Consider the following 26,676-nt stretch of genomic DNA (forward strand, 5'->3'; position numbering starts at 1 on the left):
TGTGTGTGTCAGAAACTTACTTCCACTAACCCTATTTTACTTATTCGGTACAACAGGACACGTGGCACAAAACGGACCAGTCAGAGATCCCCTAAATAAGTCAGATGCTGTGAAGTCCTGTAGAGACCGCTCCAGAGGCCCCTCCCCTTCCCTCCTGTTAGGGTGACCAGAAAACTCTCCGCCATATTCTCACACTTCAGAGGGGAGCAGAGGGAGAGAGAGAGGCCAACTCTCCCCTCCAGCCAAACTGACACAAACAGACAACTTCAAAGTGAAGACTGTTGTTTATTTAGTGAAGGGGGATGGGTGGGGAAAGAGAGAGAGTCCATCTGATATCCAACTGTCAGGAGAGCATTTTCACATGCAAAATAGAGTGTGTGTGGGAGCGAAAGATTACCTAGAGGGAGAAACATGACAGCACTCAGTATGGTCAGAATGGATCATCATCTGGCAGGCCTCTCTTGTTCTCTCTCTCTCTCTCTCTCTCTCTCTCTCTCTCTCTCTCTCTCTCTCTCTCTCTCTCTCTCTCTACCCTCTGTCTCTCTCTCTGTCTCTCTCTCTCTCGGTTTGTCTCGTTCTCTCTCTTTCTAGCTTTCTCTCTAGCTTTCAGTCTCTCTCTCTTTCTCTCTAGCTTTCAGTCTCCCGCTCTCTAGCTTTCAGTCTCTCTCTCTTTCTCTCTCTCAGTCTTTCTTTCTCTCTAGCTTTCAGTCTCTCTCTCTTTCTCTCTCTCAGTCTTTCTTTCTCTCTAGCTTTCAGTCTCCCGCTCTCTAGCTTTCTCTCGACGCTTTTAGTTTATCTTTCTCTCTAGCTGTCTGTCTCTCTCTCTTTCTCTCTAGCTTTCAGTCTCTCTCTCTCCCTCCCATCTCTCTAGCTTTCAGTCTCTCTCTCTCTAGATTTCAGTCTCTCTCTCTCTCTCTCTCTAGCTTTCAGTCTCTCGCTCTTTCTCTATAGCTTTCAGTCTCTCTATCTCTCTAGCTTTCAGTCTCTCTCATTCTTTCTCTCTAGCTTTCAGTCGCTCTCCCTCTTTCTCTCTAGCTTTCAGCCTCTCTCTCTCTCTCTCTCTCTTTGTCTTTGTCTTTCTGTCTCTATCTCTCTAGCTTTCAGCCTCTCTCTCTCTCTCGTTGTGTCTTTCAGTCTCTCTCTCTCTCTTTCTCTCTAGCTTTCAGTCTCCCGCTCTCTAGCTTTCTCTCTGTCTTTCAGCCTCTCTCTCTCTCTCGTTGTGTCTTTCAGTCTCTCTCTCTCTCTTTCTCTCTAGCTTTCAGTCTCCCGCTCTCTAGCTTTCTCTCTGTCTTTCAGTCTCTCTCTCTTTCTCTCTGTCTTTCAGTCTCTCTCTCTCTCTTTCTCTCTAGCTTTCAGTCTCCCGCTCTCTAGCTTTCTCTCTGTCTTTCAGTCTCTCAGTCTTTCTAGCTTTCAGTCTCTCTCCCTCTTTCTCTATAGCTTTCAGTCGCTCTCCCCCTTTCTCTCTAGCTTTCAGTCGCTCTCCCTCATTCTCTCTAGCTTTCAGTCTCTCTCCCTTTTTCTCTCTCCCTCTCTCTATCTTTCAGCCTCTCTCTCTCTCTAGTTTTCAGTCTCTTTCTCTTTCTCTCTAGCTTTCATCCTCTCTCCCTTTCTCTCTAGCTTTCAGCCTCTCTCCCTTTCTCTCTAGCTTTCAGCCTCTCTCTTTCTCTCTAGCTATCTCTCTCTAGCACTCAGTCTCTCTAGCTTTCAGTCTCTTTCTCTTTCTCGCTAGTTTTCAGCCTCTCTTTCTCTCTAGCTTTCAGCCTCTCTCTTTCTCTCTAGCTCTCTCTCTTTCTCTCTAGCTCTCTCTCTAGCTGTCAGTCTCTCTCTCTAGCTTTCAGTCTCTCTCTCTTTCTATTTAGCTTTCAGTCTCCCGCTCTCTAGCTTTCAGTCATCTCTCCCTCTTTCTCTCTAGCTTTCAGCCTCTGACTCTCTTTTTCTCTAGCTTTCAGTCTCTCTCTCTTTCTCTCTAGCTTTCAGTCTCCCACTCTCTAGGTATCTCTGTCTTTCAGTCACCCTTTCTCTCTAGCTTTCAGTCTCGCTCCCTCTTTCTCTCTAGCTTTCAGTCGCTCTCTCTCTTTCTCTAGCTTTCATCCTCTCTCCCTATTTCTCTCTCTCTCCCTCTCTCTCTCTCTAGTTCAGTCTCTCTCTCTTTCTCTCTAGCTGTCAGTCTCTCTTTCTCTCTAGCTTTCAGTCTCTCTCTCTCTCTAGCTTTCAGTCTCTTTCTCTCTCTAGCTTTCAGTCTCTCTCTCTCCTAAATCACTCCGCATTTCGTCAGCCCGGCAGCTTAAATCCAGACTAAATTAGCAGAATGAAGATTAAGTCATTTGGCCTTGAGCTGTTCCAGACATTACGAGTCGAAGACTGAGGATAACTTTAAACTCGGCCGACGGGTCAAAACGTGTTTGTGTGTCTGTGTGTGTTTGTGTGAGTGTGTGCGTGCGTGAGTCCTTAAGATTTCTTCTGCGGGAGTCAATTGAAACCAAATTAAAGGGAGTGTTTTTTACATTTTTAAATAGAAAATATTACATTCCTTTGGGTAACTGTTTCCTGAGCACACAGCCCTGGCTTCATTATTCTCCATTAGCGTACACAAAGTCAACTGACGACAAGCTCGTTCCCAGGTTGAACAATCGCAAGACTAGACACCATCACTCGTGTCCTGCCCGTGCTTTCCAAGGTTCTACTAGTTTATGGTCAATGGGCTTTGAAGGTAATCAAATCAGTTTGCTGGACTGAGCTGGTTTACCATTCAAATGAACAGTCATCTACCTCCCAACACTGTGGCTAGGTGTGTGTTCTGCATGTCGACCACCGCAACAGCTTATGTGGACACACCCTGTACCACCGTGGTGTAAGTAAGTAAGTAGCCTGGCGCGACCCTTGGCTTTGTACGAGCTGGCTCATAGACTCCTGCTCCTATCTCCTGTTTCTGTGGTGTGAGGCAGCTTGATAGCAGGGGGCTTGGAGTCTGAGTACAATAATGATTTGTGAAAAGGCATAGTACAGAGTTGTCAATAGAGAAACACAATCGCCCTCTCTGAGTATAGAGCAAAGTTCAGGAGTAATGTCATAAGGCCTCCTCTGAGAGAGAGAGAGAGAGAGAGAGAGAGAGAGAGAGAGAGAGAGAGAGAGAGAGAGAGAGAGAGAGAGAGAGAGAGAGAGAGAGAGAGAGAGAGAGAGAGAGAGAGAGAGAGAGAGAGAGAGAGAGAGAGAGAGAGAGAGAGAGAGAGAGAGAGAGAGAGAGAGAGAGAGAGAGAGAGAGAGAGGTAGGGGAGAGAGGTAGACAGAGAGAGAGAGAGAGAGAGAGAGAGAGAGAGGTAGGGGGAGAGAGGTAGACAGAGAGAGAGAGAGAGAGAGAGAGAGAGAGAGAGAGAGAGAGAGAGAGAGAGAGAGAGAGAGAGAGAGAGAGAGAGAGAGAGAGAGAGAGAGAGAGAGGGCTAGTGCGTACTTACACTTACACACACACACACACACACACTATGGCTGCAATGCAAACAAGACACCAGCACCACAGAGATGCTATTGCGGATGTATATTTACCTTCAATCCCAAAAGGGGGAAGAAAAGATAATGAAATAAATAATAATAGAGGCATCAGATAAGCTCCCGTTTATCCCGCTATGGGGCAAATACAAATTGTCAATTTAATGAACATGGTGGACGTGATGAAAGCGAGGTGAAGGAGCCTCGTTGCCTGACAAACAATCAGGAAATGTTATCTTAATATCGTTCTGTGGTTATTCAGCCCATAACTTAGGGGGGAGGAGCAAAGGCCATGTCCCAGTGAGGTGTCCCTGTTATTGCCTGTTTTTATTATGAGCCATAGCTCAACGGTTGGAAATACACACACACACACAGACACACACACCTGACCATATAACTAGAGTTCCAGCAAAGAACAAAGACAGGATTGATACGAGATGTTTGAAAGACAAATGCGTACGTACGTGTGTGTGTGTGTGGGGGGGGGGGGGCTTTCCAGATTCAATACATTTATTGCTGTAATGGGTTTAATGAATACCAGACCGTAAATCAAAATGTTTCATCACAAAATCACAAATCAAGCACCGAAACTGCAACCCACTGGCATCCTTGGCTGGTAACCAACCACCAAAAAGGCAGAAAAACCCCCCTACTCCTGATTTGTGTGACAACAAGAGGTCAGAGTCCTCCATCAGCAGCACTTAAAAAGCCTCCAGATGCTTCCTAGTCCAAACTTTTTGGTATTTAAAGCCTCAATCTGAGGATCCCCACCCAAATGAACTAGTATCTCCGTATTTATATATTGCCCGTACTAAATTGCGTCGCCGCGAAGAATTACTATGGATATGAATATCTGCGACAATAACTCAGCCAAAAGCCTTAAAGACACGACGCTCGTTATTGGGGGCGTCTGATAGCCCTTAAATACAGCACCAGGCAGCCATATCAGTGCTGTTTCTCTCTAATATCAGGCCACATTAGCGGCTCGTAAATCAAATTACACTCCTAGAATTTCATTAAGCTCACCTGCCAGCAGTAGTGCTGGCTAAATATTGATGTTTTCCCACCGCGATTGTGTGGCTCTCAGGTACACAAAAGGAGGAAGGAAAGCAAGGGGAAGCGGATGATGAATGTAATGATCTTTTAAGGAATACAGTGGAACTCTGTCATAAATCCCCCTGGTAATACTACAGAGAGGGAGAGGTAGCAATAAAGAGCGTCCTGTGGGCTGGAGTCAACAACACCGGATGTGTCCCAAAATGGCACCCTAATCCCTACGTAGGGCCCTACGTTTTTGACCAGATCCATATTGGCCCTCGGTCAAAAGGAGTGCCCTATATAGGGACTAGGCTCCCATTTAGGAATGGCCCTGTCTGCTCCCTTCCTGTTGAAAGTGTTCGAGTGTTCAACCAGAGGTGGACTCCACAGCCTGATTACAGCCTGGAGAGAAAGTCAACTCTCTAACAGAAATCAAAGAGGATGATGTATGACAGAGATCACACACCCCAGATAGACAAGCTAATGCAATAGAACGAGAGAGAGCGGCTGATAATGCACAAAGATTGACTTGTTACTGTTAGACCCTCGATCCAATATTAAAGAAATGATCGAGTACTTTCTTTATTGCCACTCGAATTATCTGAAAGGAATGTGTGTTTCTATTTGTTTTTTTAGGTTTTTTTTTCAACTGAACATATAGCCTAGACCCTGGTTTTGCTAAACAGGCGAGATTTCCTGGATATGGAATCTGGGAAGGCTGTATGAGCCGGGGGGAGGATGGGTGGGTGGGGGGAGGGGTGGGACAACGGCGTCTGGCTATGGATTTTGATTACACACAGAGGGAAATGAGTGAGCCGGGGACCGTGACGACACTCACTTAATACAAAGGTAAAGTCTATACATCAAAGAGCGTCTAGCTGTAAATCGTTGTATTCTGCTGTGCTGACGGCCCATCCCCATCCTGGCTCATTGTGAGCCCTCATATTTACTATTGGCTCAATGTAATTTGAAATAATGAGCTTTGTCCCTTATCTAATTAACAAGGGCCTCGCTCCCCCTTTTCAAATTAGGAAGCCAGTATCGGTCCAGCCGACTGTTGTTTAGCAAATTCGCTTTGTGACAAAACAGCAAAAGCACAACGGGTCGGGAGGGTTGGCTGCGTGTGTACAGATGTAAAGACCTTGTTCTCTCTCTCTCTCTCTCTCTCTCTCTCTCTCTCTCTCTCTCTCTCTCTCTCTCTCTCTCTCTCTCTCTCTCTCTCTCTCTCTCTCTCTCTCTCTCTCTCTCTCTCTCTCTCTCTCTCTCTCTCTCTCTCTCTCTCTCTCTCTCTCTCTCTCTCTCTCTCTCTCTCTCTCTCTCTCTCTCTCTCTCTCTGTCTACCTCTCTCCCCCTACCTCTCTCTCTCTCTCTCTCTCTCTCTCTCTCTCTCTCTCTCTCTCTCTCTCTCTCTCTCTCTCTCTCTACTGGAATTCCAATTCAATGATCACCTTAGATCCCACGCACGCCATAAATCAGACAGGCTTGACAGAGGATGAAAAATGGTATTAATAATGCGAAACTTATTATACAGTCCAAAATGCTCCCTTGATAAATTACATTGTTTGGGCCTGACAATGATTGCATTTAAAACATTATTTCTGTTTTGTGCTGCATTCTGTGGGTTGGTGGACGCAGGGGCGTGGGGCTTGTGTGTTTGTGTGTGTGCCAGACACGAGTGTGTGTGCTCATGAAATATCTTCCCATCCCAGATCTCACCCTGTAGTCAAGAGGGCAAATGGTGGCCGGTGGCTCACAACAAACCCAAAACGCACGCGCACACACGCACGCGTTGAAAAAAACAGAGCCCATCTCCCTGCCTCCACATCTACACATCAATCACTACAACACGTTTCACTGGTACTCTGAAAAAGAGAGAGATACCACCATTCCATAGCACCGTTGTCAGAGAGAGAACAGTAGGGCGTGCTCGACGTGCATAGCAAATCCCTGTGCTAACACCTCACACTCGCTGACTCCAATCTGAGCAACAGACCCAGCGGGGGAAAGAGCAAGCCAGGAGTAGAGGAAACGTCAGGAGTCATAAAGTTTCATTTGAAATGGAAACTGGGAGTGCAGTGGAAACACATGGTGACACGTGTTTTTCTTTCCGCCTGTAGCTGGCTGGGTTAGCAATGCTACGGTGCCACCGGGCTGCGTTTCCATTCATTAACACATGGACAGGCCAGTTGTGCTAAGCTAAATGCCACGTACCAGGGCAGCACAACACCGAGACTAAAGGCTATGTCCCAAACGGCACCCTACTCCCTATATAGAGCACTAATTTTGACCAGGGCCACACCCTGAGCGGGACAGAAACCCACGGAGCAGACAGCTTCAGTCGTACCCGGGGTGCGGGACTGTTTTAGGGGTTTTACTGAACTGGCAAGGGGTGGATAGGACTGAGGAGGATGCACAGCACACTGCATAGAGTGACGGGAAATGCAAGAAGTTGATGCCGAGCAGATAAGGACGTCTGTATATGTCAATCAATCATTCAGCTAACTAGCCGACTGAGGGCTTCGATAAGATCAATTGCGTTGCAGTCTAGTGAACGCAAAATGTAACGTTAAAATTAAATGTAACAATGCAATTGCATTTAGAAGAAGTGTATCTTGCTATACATATGTAAAACATGCATATTTAGTCAAAGTTTATGATGTGTATTCCTTGTTAGCTGACGTTATCTGCCGGGGCTATCGTCATTTCTCAGGACATTTGGGTAGCATTTTTTGAACGATGCATCATTGTAAACAGAGATTTATGGATATATATAGCATATTATTGAAAAAAAATGAATGTACTGTGTAACATGTTATATTACTGTCATCTGATGAAGATTTCAAAAGGTTAGTGAAATTATTTTTATTTTAATCCAGCTTTTGTTGATTGCATATTTTTTCCTACTTGGCTATGCTAATGAGCTATGTCTGCGGTGGTGGTTTGACATAAATATGTGCTATGTTTTCGCCGTAAAACATTTTAGAAATCTGACTTGCTGGCTAGATAAACAACTTGTTTATCTTTCATTTGAGCTATTTTACTTGTTAATGTGTGGAGGTTAAATATGTTTAGGAATATTTCTTGCGTTCCCTGCGCCACATTCCAGCTGGGGGGGGTGGGGGCGCGTTCCCAAATGGGAACTGGTGTCTCTAACAGGTTTTAACAGGTGACATCAATAAGGGATCTTATCTTTCACCTGGATTCACCTGGCCAGTCTATGTCTCTACCTTCTCGCCCTTTGTGCTGTTGTCTGTGCCCAACAATGGTTGTACCCTCTTTTGTGCTGCTGCCATGTTGAGTTGCTACCATGTTGTTTTCATGTTGTGTTCCTACCGTGCTGTGTTGCCATGTTGTTGTCTTACGTCTCTTCGTGTAGTGTTGTCTCTCTTTTCGTGATTTTTGAGTTTTGTCCTATATTTTCTATTTAATTCATTTTTAATCCCAGGCCCCTGTCCCCGCAGGAGGCATTTTGCCTTTTGGTACGCCGTCATTGTAAATAACAATTTGTTCTTAACTGACTTGCCTCGTTAAACAAAGGTTAAATAAAATCAATAAATGGTTAGAAAGAGCAGGTGTTCCTAATGCTTTGTACACTCAGTGTATATACTCCACTGCATGAGAGTCGGCTCTCACATGACAATGTCCTCCACTGTACAGTATGAGACAATGCTCTCCTCCTGCGGCTGATCTTATTACCCCCCCCCCCCCTCTCATCTCCTTGCGAACGGCCATGATGGGGGGCCATTTATCTCACTCCGCCGGCTACCACAATAATATAAATCAAGAATTTCCTCCCAAATATAACAATATTTGTATTTGGGGGAAGGGGGGAGGGTGGGTGGGGTAGAAGGGGGTTATAATTGATGACCACAGCTGTGCTAATTAAAAGCAATGGAAGTTTCATTAATCTTGGTCAGGAGGGAGGGTGCGGCGGTGGCGGTACGGTGGCTGTAACGTTTTCCGTTACCCCGGGGCCAGGCCTGGCCATCCGCTTGAGTCTGCCGCTACCATGTCCTACTCGTCAGTCAGGTGATTTTGGGCCATTGTTGAGTTTATTAAAGCAGGTTCATGTGATACGCCCATTAATAATCACAACAAAAGCCCTGCTCTCTCTCTCCGGCCCCCTTCTCTCTCTTTCCCTCTCTCTCTGTGTGTGCGGCCCTCTCCACTGCCACACCACTCAGCCAAGCAGCAACACAATGGAGGGAACAATTAGCCATGTTTACTGCAATGTCCAGGAATAGAGAGAAAATTGCTTTCTTCTGTCTTGTTTTTGTTGGTGCTTTTTCTTCGCAGAGACAGAGAGAGACAGAGACAGAGACCGAGAGAGAGAGAGACAGAGACAGAGACAGAGACAGAGACAGAGACAGAGACAGAGACAGAGACAGAGAGAGAGAGAGAGAGAGAGAGAGAGAGAGAGAGAGAGAGAGAGAGAGACAGACAGACAGACAGAGAGATAGACAGAGAGATAGACAGAGAGACACAGAGACAGAGAGACAGAGAGACAGAGAGAGAGAGAAAAAAACCAGCATTAGCTATAACTAATAGTTCTCATTCTACTTTCCTTGTGCTACTTTTCATGCATCCAAAACCACTTCTCTGAGAATGGTCAATGACCTTCATATGAGAAAGAATACTGGACCATAATCCCGAGATTTTCCCAACGGGCAGATACCTAGTTAAAATGACCTCATAAAATGACCTCATGCCATCATTTTGACCGGTTCCTTGCTGTAACGACGTATTTTCAACCAGTCTTTCATAATGACGTCATTTCAACCAGTCTTTCATAATGACGTCATTTCAACCAGTCTTTCATAATGACGTCATTTCAACCAGTCTTTCATAATGACGTCATTTCAACCAGTCTTTCATAATGACATCATTTCAACCAGTCTTTCATAATGACGTCATTTCAACCAGTCTTTCATAATGACGTCATTTCAACCAGTCTTTCATAATGACGTCATTTCAACCAGTCTTTCATAATGACGTCATTTCAACCAGTCTTTCATAAATGATGTCATTTCAACCAGTCTTTCATAATGACGTCATTTCAACCAGTCTTTCATAAATGATGTCATTTCAACCAGTCTTTCATAATGACGTCATTTCAACCAGTCTTTCATAATGACGTCATTTCAACCAGTCTTTCATAAATGATGTCATTTCAACCAGTCTTTCATAATGACGTCATTTCAACCAGTCTTTCATAAATGATGTAATTTCAACCAGTCTTTCATGATGACGTCATTTCAACCAGTCTTTCATAATGCCGTCATTTCAACCAGTCTTTCATAATGACGTCATTTCAACCAGTCTTTCATAATGACGTCATTTCAACCAGTCTTTCATGACGTCATTTCAACCAGTCTTTCATAAATGATGTAATTTCAACCAGTCTTTCATAAATGATGTAATTTCAACCAGTCTTTCATAATGACGTCATTTCAACCAGTCTTTCATAATGACGTCATTTCAACCAGTCTTTCATAAATGATGTCATTTCAACCAGTCTTTCATAATGACGTCATTTCAACCAGTCTTTCATAAATGATGTAATTTCAACCAGTCTTTCATAAATGATGTAATTTCAACCAGTCTTTCATAATGACGTCATTTCAACCAGTCTTTCATAATGACGTCATTTCAACCAGTCTTTCATAATGACGTCATTTCAACCAGTCTTTCATGACGTCATTTCAACCAGTCTTTCATAAATGATGTCATTTCAACCAGTCTTTCATAAATGATGTCATTTCAACCAGTCTTTCATAAATGATGTCATTTCAACCAGTCTTTCATAATGACGTCATTTCAACCAGTCTTTCATAATGACGTCATTTCAACCAGTCTTTCATAATGACGTCATTTCAACCAGTCTTTCATAATGACGTCATTTCAACCAGTCTTTCATAAATGACGTCATTTCAACCAGTCTTTCATAAATGACGTCATTTCAACCAGTCTTTCATAATGACGTCATTTCAACCAGTCTTTCATAATGACGTCATTTCAACCAGTCTTTCATAATGACGTCATTTCAACTAGTCTTTCATAATGACGTCATTTCAACCAGTCTTTCATAATGACGTCATTTCAACCAGTCTTTCACAATGACGTCATTTCAACCAGCTTCTTGTTGTAATGATACGTTATTATTTCAACCAGGTTTGAACACTCAGTGCATCTAGCTTACAGCTAAAGACCTTACATCATGTGACACACCAGCTAGTTCACTAACCATCATCATATTGTTTACTGTTCTAGCAGTACGACAGAGTCAGGATACCAAGAGCCGGCTGCGTACACTAAAGACCTTACATCATGTGACACACCAGCTAGTTCACTAACCATCATCATATTGTTTACTGTTCTAGCAGTACGACAGAGTCAGGATACCAAGAGCCGGCTGCGTACACTAAAGACCTTACATCATGTGACACACCAGCTAGTTCACTAACCATCATCATATTGTTTACTGTTCTAGCAGTACGACAGAGTCAGGATACCAAGAGCCGGCTGCGTACACTAAAGACCTTACATCATGTGACACACCAGCTAGTTCACTAACCATCATCATATTGTTTACTGTTCTAGCAGTACGACAGAGTCAGGATACCAAGAGCCGGCTGCGCACACTAAAGACCGAGTAATGGATGCTCCACGTTAACTTTAGTTCCTCAACCACGACTCCCAAACGCAATTACGAGCACCCTCGGCATTTGTGAGAAGTAGGCAGTGTGTGTGTGTGTGCGTGCGTGTGTGTGTGCGTGCGTGCGCATGTGGCGTGGAGGGAGAGTTGTGAAAAGACCCGGGACATTTATTTAATCATGTAATATCTGAGGAATTGGAACGAGACATACACTTTGTACCATTATAAATTTGCAGCGCTTTAGCGGGAAGATGAGGGATTTGGCTTCACAGCAAAATAAAATAGAGGGAGGAAGTACCTGGATGTGTGTGTGTGTGTGTGTGTGTGTGTGTGTGTGTGTGTGTGTGTGTGTGTGTGTGTGTGTGTGTGTGTGTGTGTGTGTGTGTGTGTGTGTGTGTGTGTGTGTGTGTGTGTGTGTGTGTGTGTGTGTGTGTGTGTGTGTGTGTGTGTGTGTGTGTGTGTGTGTGTGTGTGTAATGCATCGCTCTAAGTATCTGTGAGTGTGTGTTGTTCGGAATAGAGCAACAGCGTGCTGTCACATATAGTATCTCTATGCATCTGTAGGACAGTGAACAATGCACTGTTGTGAGCGAGACTCTGGGCAGGCACACAGGGGCACACACACACACACACAAACAACAATTCTCCACTAATTTACACATGAATACAAAGACACACACAACTGCATTTATTTTCAGCAAACTTAACATGAGTAAATATTTGTATGAACATAACAAGATTCAGCAACTGAGACATAATCTGAACAAGTTCCACAAAAATGTGACTAACATAAATGTCCCTGAACAAAGAGGGGGTCAAAATCAAAAGTAACAGTCAGTATATGGTGTGGCCACCAGCTGCATTAAGTACTGCAGTGCATCTCCTCCTAATAGACTGCACCAGATTTGCGAGTTCTTGTTGTGAGATGTTACCCCACTCTTCCACCAAGGCACCTGCAAGTTCCCAGACATTTCTGGGGGGGAATGGACCTAGTCCTCACCCTCCAATCCAACAGGTCCCAGACGTGCTCAATGGGATTGAGATCCGGGCTCTTCGCTGGTCTAGGAAATCACGCACAGAACGAGCAGTACAGTATGGCTGGTGGCTTTGTCATGCTGGAAGGTCATGTCAGGATGAGCCTGCAGGAAGGGTACCACATGAGAGAGGAGGATGTCTTCCCTGTAAAGCACAGCGTTGAGATTGGCTGCAATGACAACAAGCTCAGTCCGATGATGCTGTGACATACCGCTCCAGACCATGATGGACCCTCCACCTCCAAATCTATCACGTTCCAGAGTACAGGCCTCGGTGTAACAATCGTTCATTCAATGATAAACGGGAATCCTACCTTCACCCCTGGTAAGACAAAACCGCAACTTGTCAGCGAAGAGCACTTTTTGCCATTCCTGTCTGGTCCAGCGACGGAGGGTTTGTGACCATAGGTGAATTTGTTGCCGGTGATGTCTGGTGAGGACCTGCCTTACAAAAGGCCTACAAGCCCCCAGTCCAGCCTCTCTCAGCCTATTGTGGACAGTCTAAGCAGTGATTGAGGGACTGTGCATTCCTGGTGTAACTCGGGCAGTTGTTGTTGCCATCCTGTACCTGTCCCGCAGGAGTGATGCTCGGATGTACCGATGCTGTGCAGGTGTTGTTACACGTGGTCTGCCAATGCGAGGACGATCAGCTGTCCGTCCCATCTACCTGTAGCGCTGTCTTAGGCGTCTCACAGTACGGACATTGCAATTTATTGGCCTGGCCACATCTGCAGTCCTCATGCCTCCTTGCAGCATGCCTAAGGCACGTTCACGCAGATGAGCTGGGACACTGGGCATCTTTCTTTGGTGTTTTTCAGACTCAGTAGAAAGGCCTCTTTAGTGTCCTAAGTTTTCATAACTGTGACCTTAATTGCCTACCGCCTGTAAGCTGTTAGTGTCTTAACGACCGTTCCACAGGTGCATGTTCTTTAATTGTTTACGGTTCACTGAACAAGCATGGGAAACAGAGTTTAAAACCTTTACAATGAAGATCTGTGAAGTTATTTGGATTTTTACAAATTATCTTTGAAAGACAGGGTCCTGAAAAAGGGCTGTTTATTTTTTTTGCTGAGTTTACACACACACACACACACACACACACACACACACACACACACACACACACACACACACACACACACACACACACACACACACACACACACACACACACACACACACACACACACACCTCCCCCCTAAAAAACAATCTCTCAAACCCAGTGTAATACAATTATAGAATTGATTACTACCTTGACCTGCAGTGCCCAACAAAACAATATCAGGAGAAAATAACAAGCTAAGTCTAATAACTTCTCATTTGTATTGAGCTGAAACAGCAGCAAACACAGTCAGATATACATTCACTCAATAAAATCCTGCAGTGTACCGTGTGGGTCATTTCAAATCCCCCTGTGCCAATGGAAATGAGAAACACACACACGTGCACACACACACACACAGAGACACAGAAAGAGAAAGGTGCACTAGCACACACGCACACACAGTGTTGGGTCAGGGGGACAGCGGTAGCTGAGAGCCAGGTGTGACCTGCCTGCCCAGGTGCTCAGGAAAACCGCTGTTAACAGCCACGATTGATGATCTAATCAAACTGTCACCGCGGCGATCGGTGGCGGGAAGGGCAGAGTGGGGGGTGGGGGCCCTCTGGGTGGGGAGAATATCCAGGAGGCCTGTGCATGCTTACCGTTAGCCCAAATTGAGAGTGACAGTCTCAATAGTGAGAAGGCTTTTTCCCCCCTAAGTAATGGAGGAAACAACTCCAGAGGCCTTCCGGAGGATGTCACATAATCAAGGAGAACCTCTCGTTCTTTTTTTCTCTCTCGAACCATTTCGGCTCAGGGTTTTTTTGAATTCGGAAAACAAAACTTGGGGAGATGATTTGATACTCGGGCCGAACAAACCACCCGCTGTACGCCACAAAGTTGATTATGACATGTCTATTCTTGGACCTCCTTAACCCACACGCTATGCTCTCTCTCGCAGCCCTACACACGCACACACGCACGCACACACACACACGCACACACACGCACGCACACGCACATGCACACACACACACACAGTATTGAGCCCACTATACACACACATGCACACCCGGCAACGCAAAACTGACCAACGAGCCGAATCAATCTGCCCACCATGCACCGTACAGTAAGTGAAGAGTCACACGCATGATGAAAACTGTGTTAGAGATCTTATCCACTGTCTCTCACTATGGTTAACCAGCTTGAACACAGGTACCACATGCTCATATGTATCTCCTATGTGCCCGTGTGGGCGGACCGGCACGAAAAAATATAAACATCTTAATATATCAATACAACATCAGGAAGTGATGATAAATCCATTAACGCGCTAACAAACCAGGAAAACGTCCAAAGTTGGAGAAACTTGTCATAACTGATATTGTCAGCCCGCGACGGGTTCGTGCGCTGGTATCTGTTTCGGCGCTAATCACCTTCTCCAGGATATGTCCACGGCTCCTCCGTTCAGCTGGCATTAGTTTAATCGCTGCTTAGCTAATTCACTGATTCATTGGTTCATTAGTGAGGCCTGGCAACATCCATTCCTTGTGACAGTGACAGTCTGACGTTTCAATTGAGAAAGGCAGAAAGAAGTAGCCCACATGGAGTTGCAGGGAGTCGCGGTAAGGGGGTACTCTGACCTCTCGTCAATTAGCCACACAATGCTAGCTCTTCCACTTGTGCTCTTGTCATAAATTAGACGGCGGCTGAGCTGAGCGCATTCTCTTCTCTCGTGGTTTCTGCTAACGCTAGTCGATGACATCATTCCTAGACTGAAAGTTAGAGGCTTGGGAGATGGATTGGGAGGTCTGGCAGAGAGTAGCTAGTCTACTGGTCTGTCCAAATGTCTATACTAGGGGGATACCTAGTCAGTTGAACAATTGAATGCATTCAACCCGAAATGTTTAATCGATGTGTACGTCACCGGCGCCCGGGGAGCAGTTGTTGTGGGGGTTAACTGCCTTGCTCAAGGGCAGAACGGCAGATTTTTCCACCTTGCCGGCTCAGGGATTCAAAACGGCGACCTTTGTGTTACTGGCCCAATGCTCTACATTGCTTCATACTAAGTGCTAGTGTGGATATTGGAACAACGATATTGGAACAAGACCCATATTCATAAAGTCTCTCAGATAATGAGTGCTGATCTAGGATCATGCTATTGCTATATTATGCTATATTACATTACAACTAGTTTAGACCTAGACTAAACTGCTGCTGGTCGTTAGGCCGACTGGTCTGTCTGACTGATAAGAACATTCAGATGATTTCATCACGGGAAGATTTGTTGCATATGAGGAACTCAGGTTTTCAGAACGCAGCCGTGTACACAGTGGTGGAAGAAGTACCTAATTGTCATACTTGAGTAAAAGTAAAGTTACCTTAATAGAAAATGACTCAAGTAAAAGTGAAAGTCACCCAGTAAAATCCTACTTGAGTAAAAGTTTTTTAAAGTATTTGGTTTTAAATATACTTAAGTATCAACGCTAAATGTAATTGCTAAAATATACTTAAGTATCAAAAGTAAAAATAAATCATTTCAAATTCCGGACAGCATGATTTTCTTGTTTTTTAAATTTACGGACTGCCATGGGAACACTCAGACATAATTTACAAACAAAGCTTTTGTGTTAAGTGAGTCCGCCAGATCAGATGCAGTACGGATGACCAGGGATTTTCTCTTTAAGTGCGGGTATTAGACCACTTTCCTTTTCTTTTTCAAAAGTACTTCTGGGTGTCAGGGAAAATATGGAGTAAAAAGTACATTATTTTCTTCAGGAATGTAGTGAAAGTAATCAAAAATATAAATAGTAAAGTCAAGTACAGACACCAACAAAAACTACTTAAGTAGTACTTTAAAGTATTTTTTACTTATGTACTTTACACCACGCGTGTACACACGCACAAACACGCACGTCGCCAGCCTGCACCATATGCCCATGACAAGTGCATAAAACCATTCTCCAGCGATCGCACAGGCCAACCCATAAAAACGTAATGCACCTAATTTTCCAGTAATCAAACTTTTATAGACTGCAATGGCTTTTAGACTAACACATTTCTAATTAGCGTTTAATTTCAATGGCAATATTAACGCGATCCCTCATTCGGCGCCGACCGTTCATCCCTCATGAAATATTGAGTAGGGTAAACAGAGGCCGTGTCCACTGGCGCCTGTTCAAACAAACACACAGCAACACAAAAAGGTGAGCGATGGGCCACTACGCCCTCTCTACTACACACCAGCCACAGGAGACTGACTCAGGGAAACCCGTTTACCACAGTGGCAGTGACTGTTGCTGCAGTTCAAAGCCTTTAAAATGCACAAACACATATCTGCATAGTGCATTCAGCCCCTGTGGTCGTAATATAGGATATGGTTGTGTTCATTAGGGCACCCAATGGAGAATGTAAGCTTTTGTATTGGACAAGTCCAGGTAGTCCCTCCCTGTTTCAGTCTTCTTTCCTCCGTTTGGTGCCTAATGAACATGGCCCTGTGACTGTCATATCATACTTGTTGTGGGTGCCAAGCCATTGTCTGTGTACAGTAAGCAGTGATTGCCTAACCATGACACCATTACTCTTGGGTGGTATCAATTCAATTCAGAGCTGATACTGAAAGGTAAGGGAGACAGGGAGAAACAGGGGGAGTTGGATTCATTCTTAAAAATTAAGAGGATGGATTTAATCCAAAGAATTAAGGGCAACAATATTTCTCTCTTAACCTCGTCCTCTCTCCACAGCACCGTTCTAAGAGTAGACACACACACGCGCACGCACACACACACTCTAATGTAATTTGACCCCTGTGAGTGTGGCAGGGCTTTGGACTCTGTGTGGCACACATTGCCACCGTGCTGCTACCCTGCATGACTCTTCCGCCCCCTCTGCCCCTGTCCAGCCTGCCCCGTCCCAGTCCACAGCGACCGGGCAATATGGCTACACCGCACGGCATACTGGGAAGCGGCTGTGAGCCCAGAACCTGGTGCTGCCAAGTCAGATGCCCGCTCTGCCACCCTCGGCCTCTGGCACAGACAAGCTGCCTGTACCTGAGCAGCACTGCAGTAGAGTGTGGTTGTCTGCCTGTACCTGAGCAGCACTGCAGTAGAGTGTGGTTGTCTGCCTGTACCTGAGCAGCACTGCAGTAGAGTGTGGTTGTCTGCCTGTACCTGAACAGCACTGCAGTAGAGTGTGGTTGTCTGCCTGTACCTGAGCAGCACTGCAGTAGAGTGTGGTTGTCTGCCTGTACCTGAGCAGCACTGCAGTAGAGTGTGGTTGTCTGCCTGTACCTGAACAGCACTGCAGTAGAGTGTGGTTGTCTGCCTGTACCTGAACAGCACTGCAGTAGAGTGTGGTTGTGACAGACAAGCTGCCTGTACCTGAACAGCACTGCAGTAGAGTGTGGTTGTGACAGACAAGCTGCCTGTACCTGAACAGCACTGCAGTAGAGTGTGGTTGTGACAGACAAGCTGCCTGTACCCGAACAGCACTGCAGTAGAGTGTGGTTGTGACAGACAAGCTGCCTGTACCCGAACAGCACTGCAGTAGAGTGTGGTTGTGACAGACAAGCTGCCTGTACCCGAACAGCACTGCAGTAGAGTGTGGTTGTGACAGACAAGCTGCCTGTACCCGAACAGCACTGCAGTAGAGTGTGGTTGTGACAGACAAGCTGCCTGTACCCGAACAGCACTGCAGTAGAGTGTGGTTGTGACAGACAAGCTGCCTGTACCCGAACAGCACTGCAGTAGAGTGTGGTTGTGACAGACAAGCTGCCTGTACCCGAACAGCACTGCAGTAGAGTGTGGTTGTGACAGACAAGCTGCCTGTACCCGAACAGCACTGCAGTAGAGTGTGGTTGTGACAGACAAGCTGCCTGTACCCGAACAGCACTGCAGTAGAGTGTGGTTGTGACAGACAAGCTGCCTGTACCTGAACAGCACTGCAGTAGAGTGTGGTTGTGACAGACAAGCTGCCTGTACCTGAACAGCACTGCAGTAGAGTGTGGTTGTGACAGACAAGCTGCCTGTACCTGAACAGCACTGCAGTAGAGTGTGGTTGTGACAGACAAGCTGCCTGTACCTGAACAGCACTGCAGCAGAGTGTGGTTGTGGACACCACATACATGTCTTTGTTGAACCATCATGCAGTATTAATACCTAATGTCAGCTAGGCTAACTCATGATTTGTTTCCTCTCTCCTTGGTGATGTGTGTACTGTATGTGATATTGCCTTGGCTACTAGGGCTGACCCCAAAGATTTGAAGAATTAGGATTTGATCGGTTCGACTCTGGTTCTAATCACATTTAGCTGATTTGAGTAGGGGAGAGTGGGGTAAGCTGAGCCATTTTTTACATTCCGCATCATTCTGTCAAGGGAAATATAGTATTCTTTCTAAGAAAGATATCGACATGTATTTCAGGCTGTTGTGTATCCCTGGAAAGAAATCAGAATTCACGCAAACATTACAGTTTTGAAAACAAAGCTTGTCCCAAAAATTGTATTGGCACAACTTACGGGGGTGTAAGTTGAGCCACGGGACAGGGTAAATTAAGCCGCCTACAGATGTATGTACTGAATAAAATATGACCTCTTTTTAAACCCATGCCTACGTCATTTCCCAACCACAATTCAACACAATCACTTTTCTGTCTTCAATTCATTTTAAGCATCTATTAACACAGGCTTGGCGCCTAAAAAAATACACTTCGTTACCTCATATCCCAGTGATAATTCCTTGCATTACACCTGGGAAGAAAATGCTTCAATTTGCCATTGGTTCAACCGTTGGCTCAATTTACCACATGGACTTTGGCTCAACTTACCCCAAGGTAAACATTTTGACTATATTAGCCCACTCAGCTACAAGAACACACTTTCATGCTAGATTTAGGACCTCATTTTGAAGCTTATAGAGACTCCCAACTGATGTATAGAACAATCTTAAAATGATCTACTTTGGTTTAGTTACAAGCATCATGGAACCTCTAACAACAATCAATCCATTTGACATGGTGAAAATCTGTTGGACCTAACTTGCTTACCACTTTTCCCATGTGGTTTCCCATGTGGTTTCTTCCTTCACAGAGTCCATGAAATTGATGACCTCTTCCTAAATCTAGATGATGATTCATTTTGTGTATGGCTTCCTAGAAACAAGGGCGGCTCAACGTACCCCTTTGGCTTAACTTACCCCACTGTCCCCTGTTTTATCATGGAGCAGGAGCCACGGGCGCAAGTCTATCAACATACCAGAGTGCCAACAAAGCCCCCAAATGTGTCTGCTGCAGAGGGACAGGACAAAGCCCCCAAATGTGTCTGCTGCAGGGGGACAGGACAAAGCCCCCAAATGTGTCTGCTGCAGAGGGACAGGACAAAGCCCCCAAATGTGTCTGCTGCAGAGGGACAGGACAAAGCCCCCAAATGTGTCTGCTGCAGAGGGACAGGACAAAGCCCCCAAATGTGTCTGCTGCAGAGGGACAGGACAAAGCCCCCAAATGTGTCTGCTGCAGAGGGACAGGACAAAGCCCCCAAATGTGTCTGCTGCAGAGGGACAGGACAAAGCCCCCAAATGTGTCTGCTGCAGAGGGACAGGACAAAGCCCCCAAATGTGTCTGCTGCAGAGGGACAGGACAAAGCCCCCAAATGTGTCTGCTGCAGAGGGACAGGACAAAGCCATAAGACATTTGATCAGTTATAGTGTTGTTGGTTTATTTTGTGTTTTTTACATATTTGCAGAATCGTTGAATATTAGTTTCTAAATGACAAATCTGATTCAAATCAAAAAATTGTGATTTGGGGATCGCCTTATTGGCTAAATACAGTAAGTGGACATGAATGAACATACCCAGCAAAAGTAATGGTTGTTCTGTGTCGTGGTCAGTTTTTCTTTTTCCAATGTTACTGCCCCACATTGATAGTTCTTATGAAAACCTTTTCACCAACTGTATCAGTTAAATAAATAGGACTCACTTGGCTGTCAACACGCCCATTTAATGAGTGAGGAGTGCATTAGTTCAAACGCTTTATTATTAGAAATGGGAAAATGGGGGGTAGATTTACAATTGCCTAAAAAAACATGGGTACCTTAGACTGGTCAGTCATCTTTGAACACTTTGTTTTTAAATTGCTCAAAATTACGTTCAATTAAGGCGAGGTCACTGCCGTCAATCACAACAGCAAAACTCTGCCTCGTTCAATTGTTGGTTTAGGTGCATTTACATCTTTCAAACCAGCAACACACAAGCCTCTCTCACTCACAGAGACTCAAACACACACACACACAGATACATGTCACACACACACACACACACGACACAGATACATGTCACGCACCCACGCACGCGCACGCGCACACACACACACACACACACACACACACACACACACACACACACACACACACACACACACACACACACACACACACACACACACACACACACACACACACACACACACACACACAAACATTTCTGTATACCCGCAACAACATCTACTAAACAATTGTATGTGAACGATACAATTTGATTTGACACACACGTAGACCTAGGCCTACTCCACCAAGCTATTGAATTGTAGGTATATATATTCATTATTGTTTCATTTATCTCACAAATTTCACTCTGTCAAATTGAAGGCATAGTTCACCCAAATGATACAATGACTTACTGGTTTCCTTACCCTGTAAGCAGCCTACGGGGAAGGTAAGAAAACAAACCATGCCTTGGTTTTGTATCTCTGGCCACTGTCTTCAAACGCTGATGTTGTAGCATTTGTGGCCCAAAACCAAAGCAAGTCACTATACCTGATATTAGCATTTCTCGCACTTCAGCGAGCTACACACATTTTCTTAAGACACTTTTGATGATGATTTGGACATGAAACACGTCTTGCATCAGCTCGGATCCACAAATGCAACACAAAAGTTAGCAAAAACATATAAAAGGACAATTGCACAGAGCCCTACGCATCAAACCTTGGTTTAGTATATTCATAAATAGCCCAGAGCTTATTAAATCTCTTCTCAGTGACCTGCAACCATCTCATGTAATTGATATATTACCTGGCGGTGGTCTACCTCTTGGTCTTCCGCAAGAACAAGTGGCGTGTAATTGATATAGTCCAGACCTGCACTCCGAAAAGGTGCCAACACATTTGTAGTCACACGCTTGATGTAGTCATTGCATGCTAGGAATACAGGACCAAATACTACACTTTTGACTACTTTAGCAGACATATACGACTTTTGGTCCCCTAAAATAGGGGGACTACGTACAGAAAGTAAATTCTAAACGGACCCGATATGGAAGAAAATACCCCTCAAATTAAAGCTGACAGTCTGCACTTTAACCTCATAGCCATTGTATCATTTCACATCCAAAGTACTGGAGTACAGAGCCTGAACAACAACAAAAACTGTGTTACTGTTCCAATACTTTTGGAGCCTCACTGTATATTTGACTACCGAAAGGACAAATCCACAAAGAAATGGTTCATTGACCACAAAAAATCAACATTTTGGCATTTTGTTTGAATTGAAGAGGCGAATCCATAAGAGCAGATGAGGATATCAAGGATTTGGAAATATTATGTATGGAGGAATGGTATGAGATCCCTCCCAACGTGGTCTCCAATCTCATAAAACATTGTAGAAAAAGACTCAGTGCCATTATCCTCGCAAGGGGAGGGTGGCGGAGTAAACCGGGGTGCCAGGTATTTTGACCCCTTTCTTAAAAAAAAAAAAATGTTTGTACTAGTTAAACTATATTTCCAAAATATGATAACTTTCCCACAAAATGTTGTGTAATATATATAGGTAACTGCAAAATGTAGGAAACACTAAGATAACGTGCCTTAATAGGGGGTTGCGCCGCCACCACGAGCCAGAACAGCTTCAATGTACCTTGGCATAGATTCTACAAGTGTCTGAACTCTATTGGAGGGATGCGACAGAATTCTTCTGCAAGAAACTCCATCATTTGTTGAAGGTGGTGGAAAACTGTCTCAGGCACCGCTCCAGTATCTACCATAAGTGTTCAATTGGGTTTGAAATTTAGTGACACACACACACACACACACACACACACACACACACACACACACACACACACACACACACACACACACACACACACACACACACACACACACACACACAGATCTCTTCTAGGTTTGGAAGCCAAAATAATGGGCAACTGGGCATTTTGATACATTAATTAAGACAGGAACCACACCTGTGCGGGGTTACTTGCTCTCAATATACTTCGTAACCCTCATTTACTCAAGTGTTTCTTCTATTTTGGCAGTTACCTGTAGCTCAGTGTTTGTGTTCTTTATTTGATGCAGTCTTTTTTGCTCATCTTCATCAAGGGTGCCAATAAATCTAGACCTGACTGAATATCCACACATAGACAGACACACAAGTAGGCAGACCTCCAAACTACCCACAGTGCCATGCAGTGAAGAATAGTGGTGAATGAAACCGGGACCCAGATGTGTCATATTAGAACAGGCCAGAACTCCTCCCTCTCTCTCTCTCTCTCCCTCCCTCTCCCTCCCTCTCTCTGAACCTGTCATGGAGGCTGGAGTTTGTCATCTTACCTCCGGATCCTGTGCCCATCCCAGCCCAGCCCATTTCTCCCCCCCACCCAAAATAAGCTGTTTTTCCAGAGCCCAGACAAACCAAGCTAACTGGAGCTGGGCACTACGACTAGTCAGGTCTCTCCGCTCGTCCTCCTCCCCTCCCTTCTCTTCTCTTCCTTTGACTAACAGATCTCCCCAGTGTTCTAAAAATACCAGGTGAATAGGGCCGTGGAGATGGTGATGAAACAGCCTCTCTGACACTGTCCTTCTGCAATCCATCTCTCCCCTGCCTCCCCTGCCTGCCAGCCAGCATATGTTTGCAATTGGCTCCCCCACTCCCGCCAGCCCCCGGTCCCTCTACCTCCCTCCCTCTCCCCTTATCCCCTCTCGCCTGGTCCCCAGTTACCACTCCAGTCCCCTCCTCCCCCCTTCTCCAGTCCCCAGCTACCCCTCGAGTCTCCAAGTCTGGGCTTTTCAAACTGGTGCAGTTATCAATCATTGGGCCAGCACTGTCAAGAGCTGGCTAAAACCACTGCCACTATACACTCTCCACATTCTCCCTTTTCTCTTTTTCTCTCTTCATGTCAGTCTGTCTCCATCACCCCCCCTCCCTCTCCCTCCCTCTCCTCACTTACACTCACCCAAATTTGTTTCCACTTAATAAGCCCTCCCCAATGACCTTGTGCTAATTAAGCACTGCTGCGTTGGAAACATGATGGTTAATTAATGATGAGATCAATTCTGTCTCCAGGACTGTCAGAAAAATGATGACACCGTGTTTTACAGGTTTAAATAGAACAAACCTCATGGCCTCTCGCTGTGTGTGTGTGTGTGTGTGTGTGTGTGTGTGTGTGTGTGTGTGTGTGTGTGTGTGTGTGTGTGTGTGTGTGTGTGTGTGTGTGTGTGTGTGTGTGTGTGTGTGTGTGTGTGTGTGTGTGTGTGTGTGTGTGTGTGTGTGTGTGTGTGTGTGTGTGTTTAAGAGAGAGAGAGAGAGAGAAGCAGTAGAAAATAATTGTACAACGCCGATGTCTGTATGCATACATGCACTTGGCTCGCTCACGTGCACATGCGTGCAATACGTTTGTGTGTGTATGTGTGTGTGTGATGTAATGGTATTGTATGGCACTGCGGTATGTTTTATGGGGCAGCAGGGTGACTATAGTTAGTTTTGGCAGAGACACACTCTGAGGTAAACGCTATCAGGTAGCACAGCTCCACAAGGCCACTCCATTCATGCCTGTCGCTGGTGTGTGTGTGTGTGTTCGCGTTTGTGCACATGCGCGTGCTCTCTCCGACCTTTGCTGTAATGTCACCCTCTAATACCGAGCCAAGGACACAGAGGTCTTTCATTCAGACACAATACACCTACAAACCCCACTGTGATTTCACTCACATTACCAACCAGCATCCTCAAACTACGAAACAAAAAAAGCCAAATGGACAAAATATGTGGCAATTCATCTTGAATAACATTCAGGGCGGCAGGTAGACTAGTGGTTAGAGCGTTGGGCCAGTAACCGAAAGGTTGCTAGATCGAATCCCCGAGCTGACAAGGTAAAAATATGTCGTTCTGCCCCTGAACAAGGCAGTTAACCCACTGTTCCCCGGTAGGCCGTCATTGTAAATAAAAATTTGTTCTTAACTGACTTGCCTCGTTAAATAAAGGCACAAATGAAAAAAATATGTGGTACAAACCTTCCTGTCCTGGACAGTTTCGTTTGTCGTGTGCTGTTTTAGGAGAATAAAGCAGACAAGTGAATTTCTCTCCCAACGAGCAGCTGCCAGTCTGAATCCAGATAATAATGAGTGTGTGTTTACAGGGGAGCATATGATGCGCCTACTTTACTAATATCTCAAGCCCCTTGTCATATCTAATACGACATCCAATACGAAAAGTCTCAATTTGAAAGGCGGTTTTCAGATGTAAACACAAAAAAAAACATGCAAGAGCTCTTAGTGGGTCCGTTTGACAGATTGAGGGGTGTTTAACGTCTCATCCTCGCATGGCCACGGAGACTTCGCAACTTCGTCTTCATCACACACACAACGCGGGCTGACAGTCGGGCCGCGTCGCTGAGAGACAGACAGGGGCGCACTGGGAAAGTTTTACACACAACATCACGGAGAGAGACGGAGACATCACATCTTCCCAATCATACAGAGAGAGGGGGAGAAGAGAGAGGGAGGAGAGGAGAGAGAGGGAGACATCACATCTTCCCAATCATACAGAGAGGGGGAGAAGAGAGAGGGAGGAGAGGAGAGAGAGGGAGACATCACATCTTCCCAATCATACAGAGAGAGGGGGAGAAGAGAGAGGGAGGAGAGGAGAGAGAGGAGACATCACATCTTCCCAATCATACAGAGAGAGGGGGAGAAGAGAGAGGGAGGAGACAAGAGAGATCACATCTTCCCAATCATACAGAGACATCACATCTTCCCAATCATACAGAGAGAGGGGGAGAAGAGAGAGGGAGGAGAGGAGAGAGAGGAGACATCACATCTTCCCAATCATACAGAGAGAGGGGGAGAAGAGAGAGGGAGGAGAGGAGAGAGGGAGACATCACATCTTCCCAATCATACAGAGAGAGGGGGAGAAGAGAGAGGGAGGAGACGAGAGAGATGGAGACATCACATCTTCCCAATCATACAGAGAGAGGGAGACATCACATCTTCCCAATCATACAGAGAGAGGGGGAGAAGAGAGAGGGAGGAGAGGAGAGAGGGAGACATCACATCTTCCCAATCATACAGAGAGAGGGGGAGAAGAGAGAGGGAGGAGACGAGAGAGATGGAGACATCACATCTTCCCAATCATACAGAGAGAGGGGGAGAAGAGAGAGGGAGGAGACAAGAGAGATGGAGACATCACATCTTCCCAATCATACAGAGAGAGGGGGAGAAGAGAGAGGGAGGAGACGAGAGAGCCATCACATCTTCCCAATCATACAGGAGACATCACATCTTCCCAATCATACAGAGAGAGGGGAAGAGAGAGGGAGAGAGGAGAGGAGAGAGAGAGAAGAGGAGACATCACATCTTCCCAATCATACAGAGAGAGGGGGAGAAGAGAGAGGGAGGAGACGAGAGAGATGGAGACATCACATCTTCCCAATCATACAGAGAGAGGGGGAGAAGAGAGAGGGAGGAGAGGAGAGAGATGGAGACATCACATCTTCCCAATCATACAGAGAGAGGGGGAGAAGAGAGAGGGAGGAGAGGAGAGAGGGAGACATCACATCTTCCCAATCATACAGAGAGAGGGAGGATAGGAGAGAGAGGGAGGAGGGGAACAGATTGACAAAGAGGGTGTGATAGAAATACTGAGAGGGGGGGGGGCAAAGGGGGGCGGGACAGAGAGAGAGCGAGAGAGGGAGAACGAGCGAGAGAGAGAGAGCGAGAGAAATGCAGAGAGACGGAGAGTGGTAAAAGGTAGTCAGTCCTACCTCTCTTTGGGCTGGCCCAGTCCATGTTTCCCCAACAGGTGAGTGCTCAGGTGCTTCTTCATCACAAAGGCCCACCTGGTCAGAGAGAGAACACAGGGGGGCAAAGGGTTAACAAAGAGGGCCTCTTTACCACAGTCAATGAAAGGGTTAACGGGGCAGACAGAGATGACTTTTTACAATAACTAGTCACGATTAGGGTTGCAAAACTTTCAATAAATTCCCTGCCTTTCCAGAAATCCTGGTTGGAGGATTCCATATTTCCTGTTTATTCCTTCCTGATTCTGGAAAACTTTGCAATTGTAGTCAGGACAAAGCCACAAGGATGCAGCAGGTTTACTAAGGCAATGGGTTTCACCCGTGTTCCTAAGGCCACACTGTGTTCCTAAGGCCACACTGTGT

The 26,676-nt window shown here is 45.5% G+C and overlaps 1 protein-coding gene across 1 annotated transcript in view; it reads right to left on the reverse strand.

Annotated features, from left to right (window-relative positions):
- LOC123998231 (zinc finger protein 407-like) overlaps positions 1-26,347 on the reverse strand; it is a 131,145-nt gene extending 104,798 nt beyond the window's left edge. The window contains exon 1 of the mRNA XM_046303264.1: positions 26,278-26,347. Within this exon, the coding sequence (XP_046159220.1) occupies positions 26,278-26,339 (62 nt within the window). The 5' untranslated portion in view covers positions 26,340-26,347. The remainder of the gene's footprint in view (positions 1-26,277) is intronic.
- Between the last annotated feature and the right edge of the window lie 329 nt (positions 26,348-26,676).

This window comes from Oncorhynchus gorbuscha, linkage group LG15 (assembly GCF_021184085.1).
Source record: "Oncorhynchus gorbuscha isolate QuinsamMale2020 ecotype Even-year linkage group LG15, OgorEven_v1.0, whole genome shotgun sequence".
In the NCBI taxonomy this organism is placed as follows: Eukaryota; Metazoa; Chordata; class Actinopteri; order Salmoniformes; family Salmonidae; genus Oncorhynchus; species Oncorhynchus gorbuscha.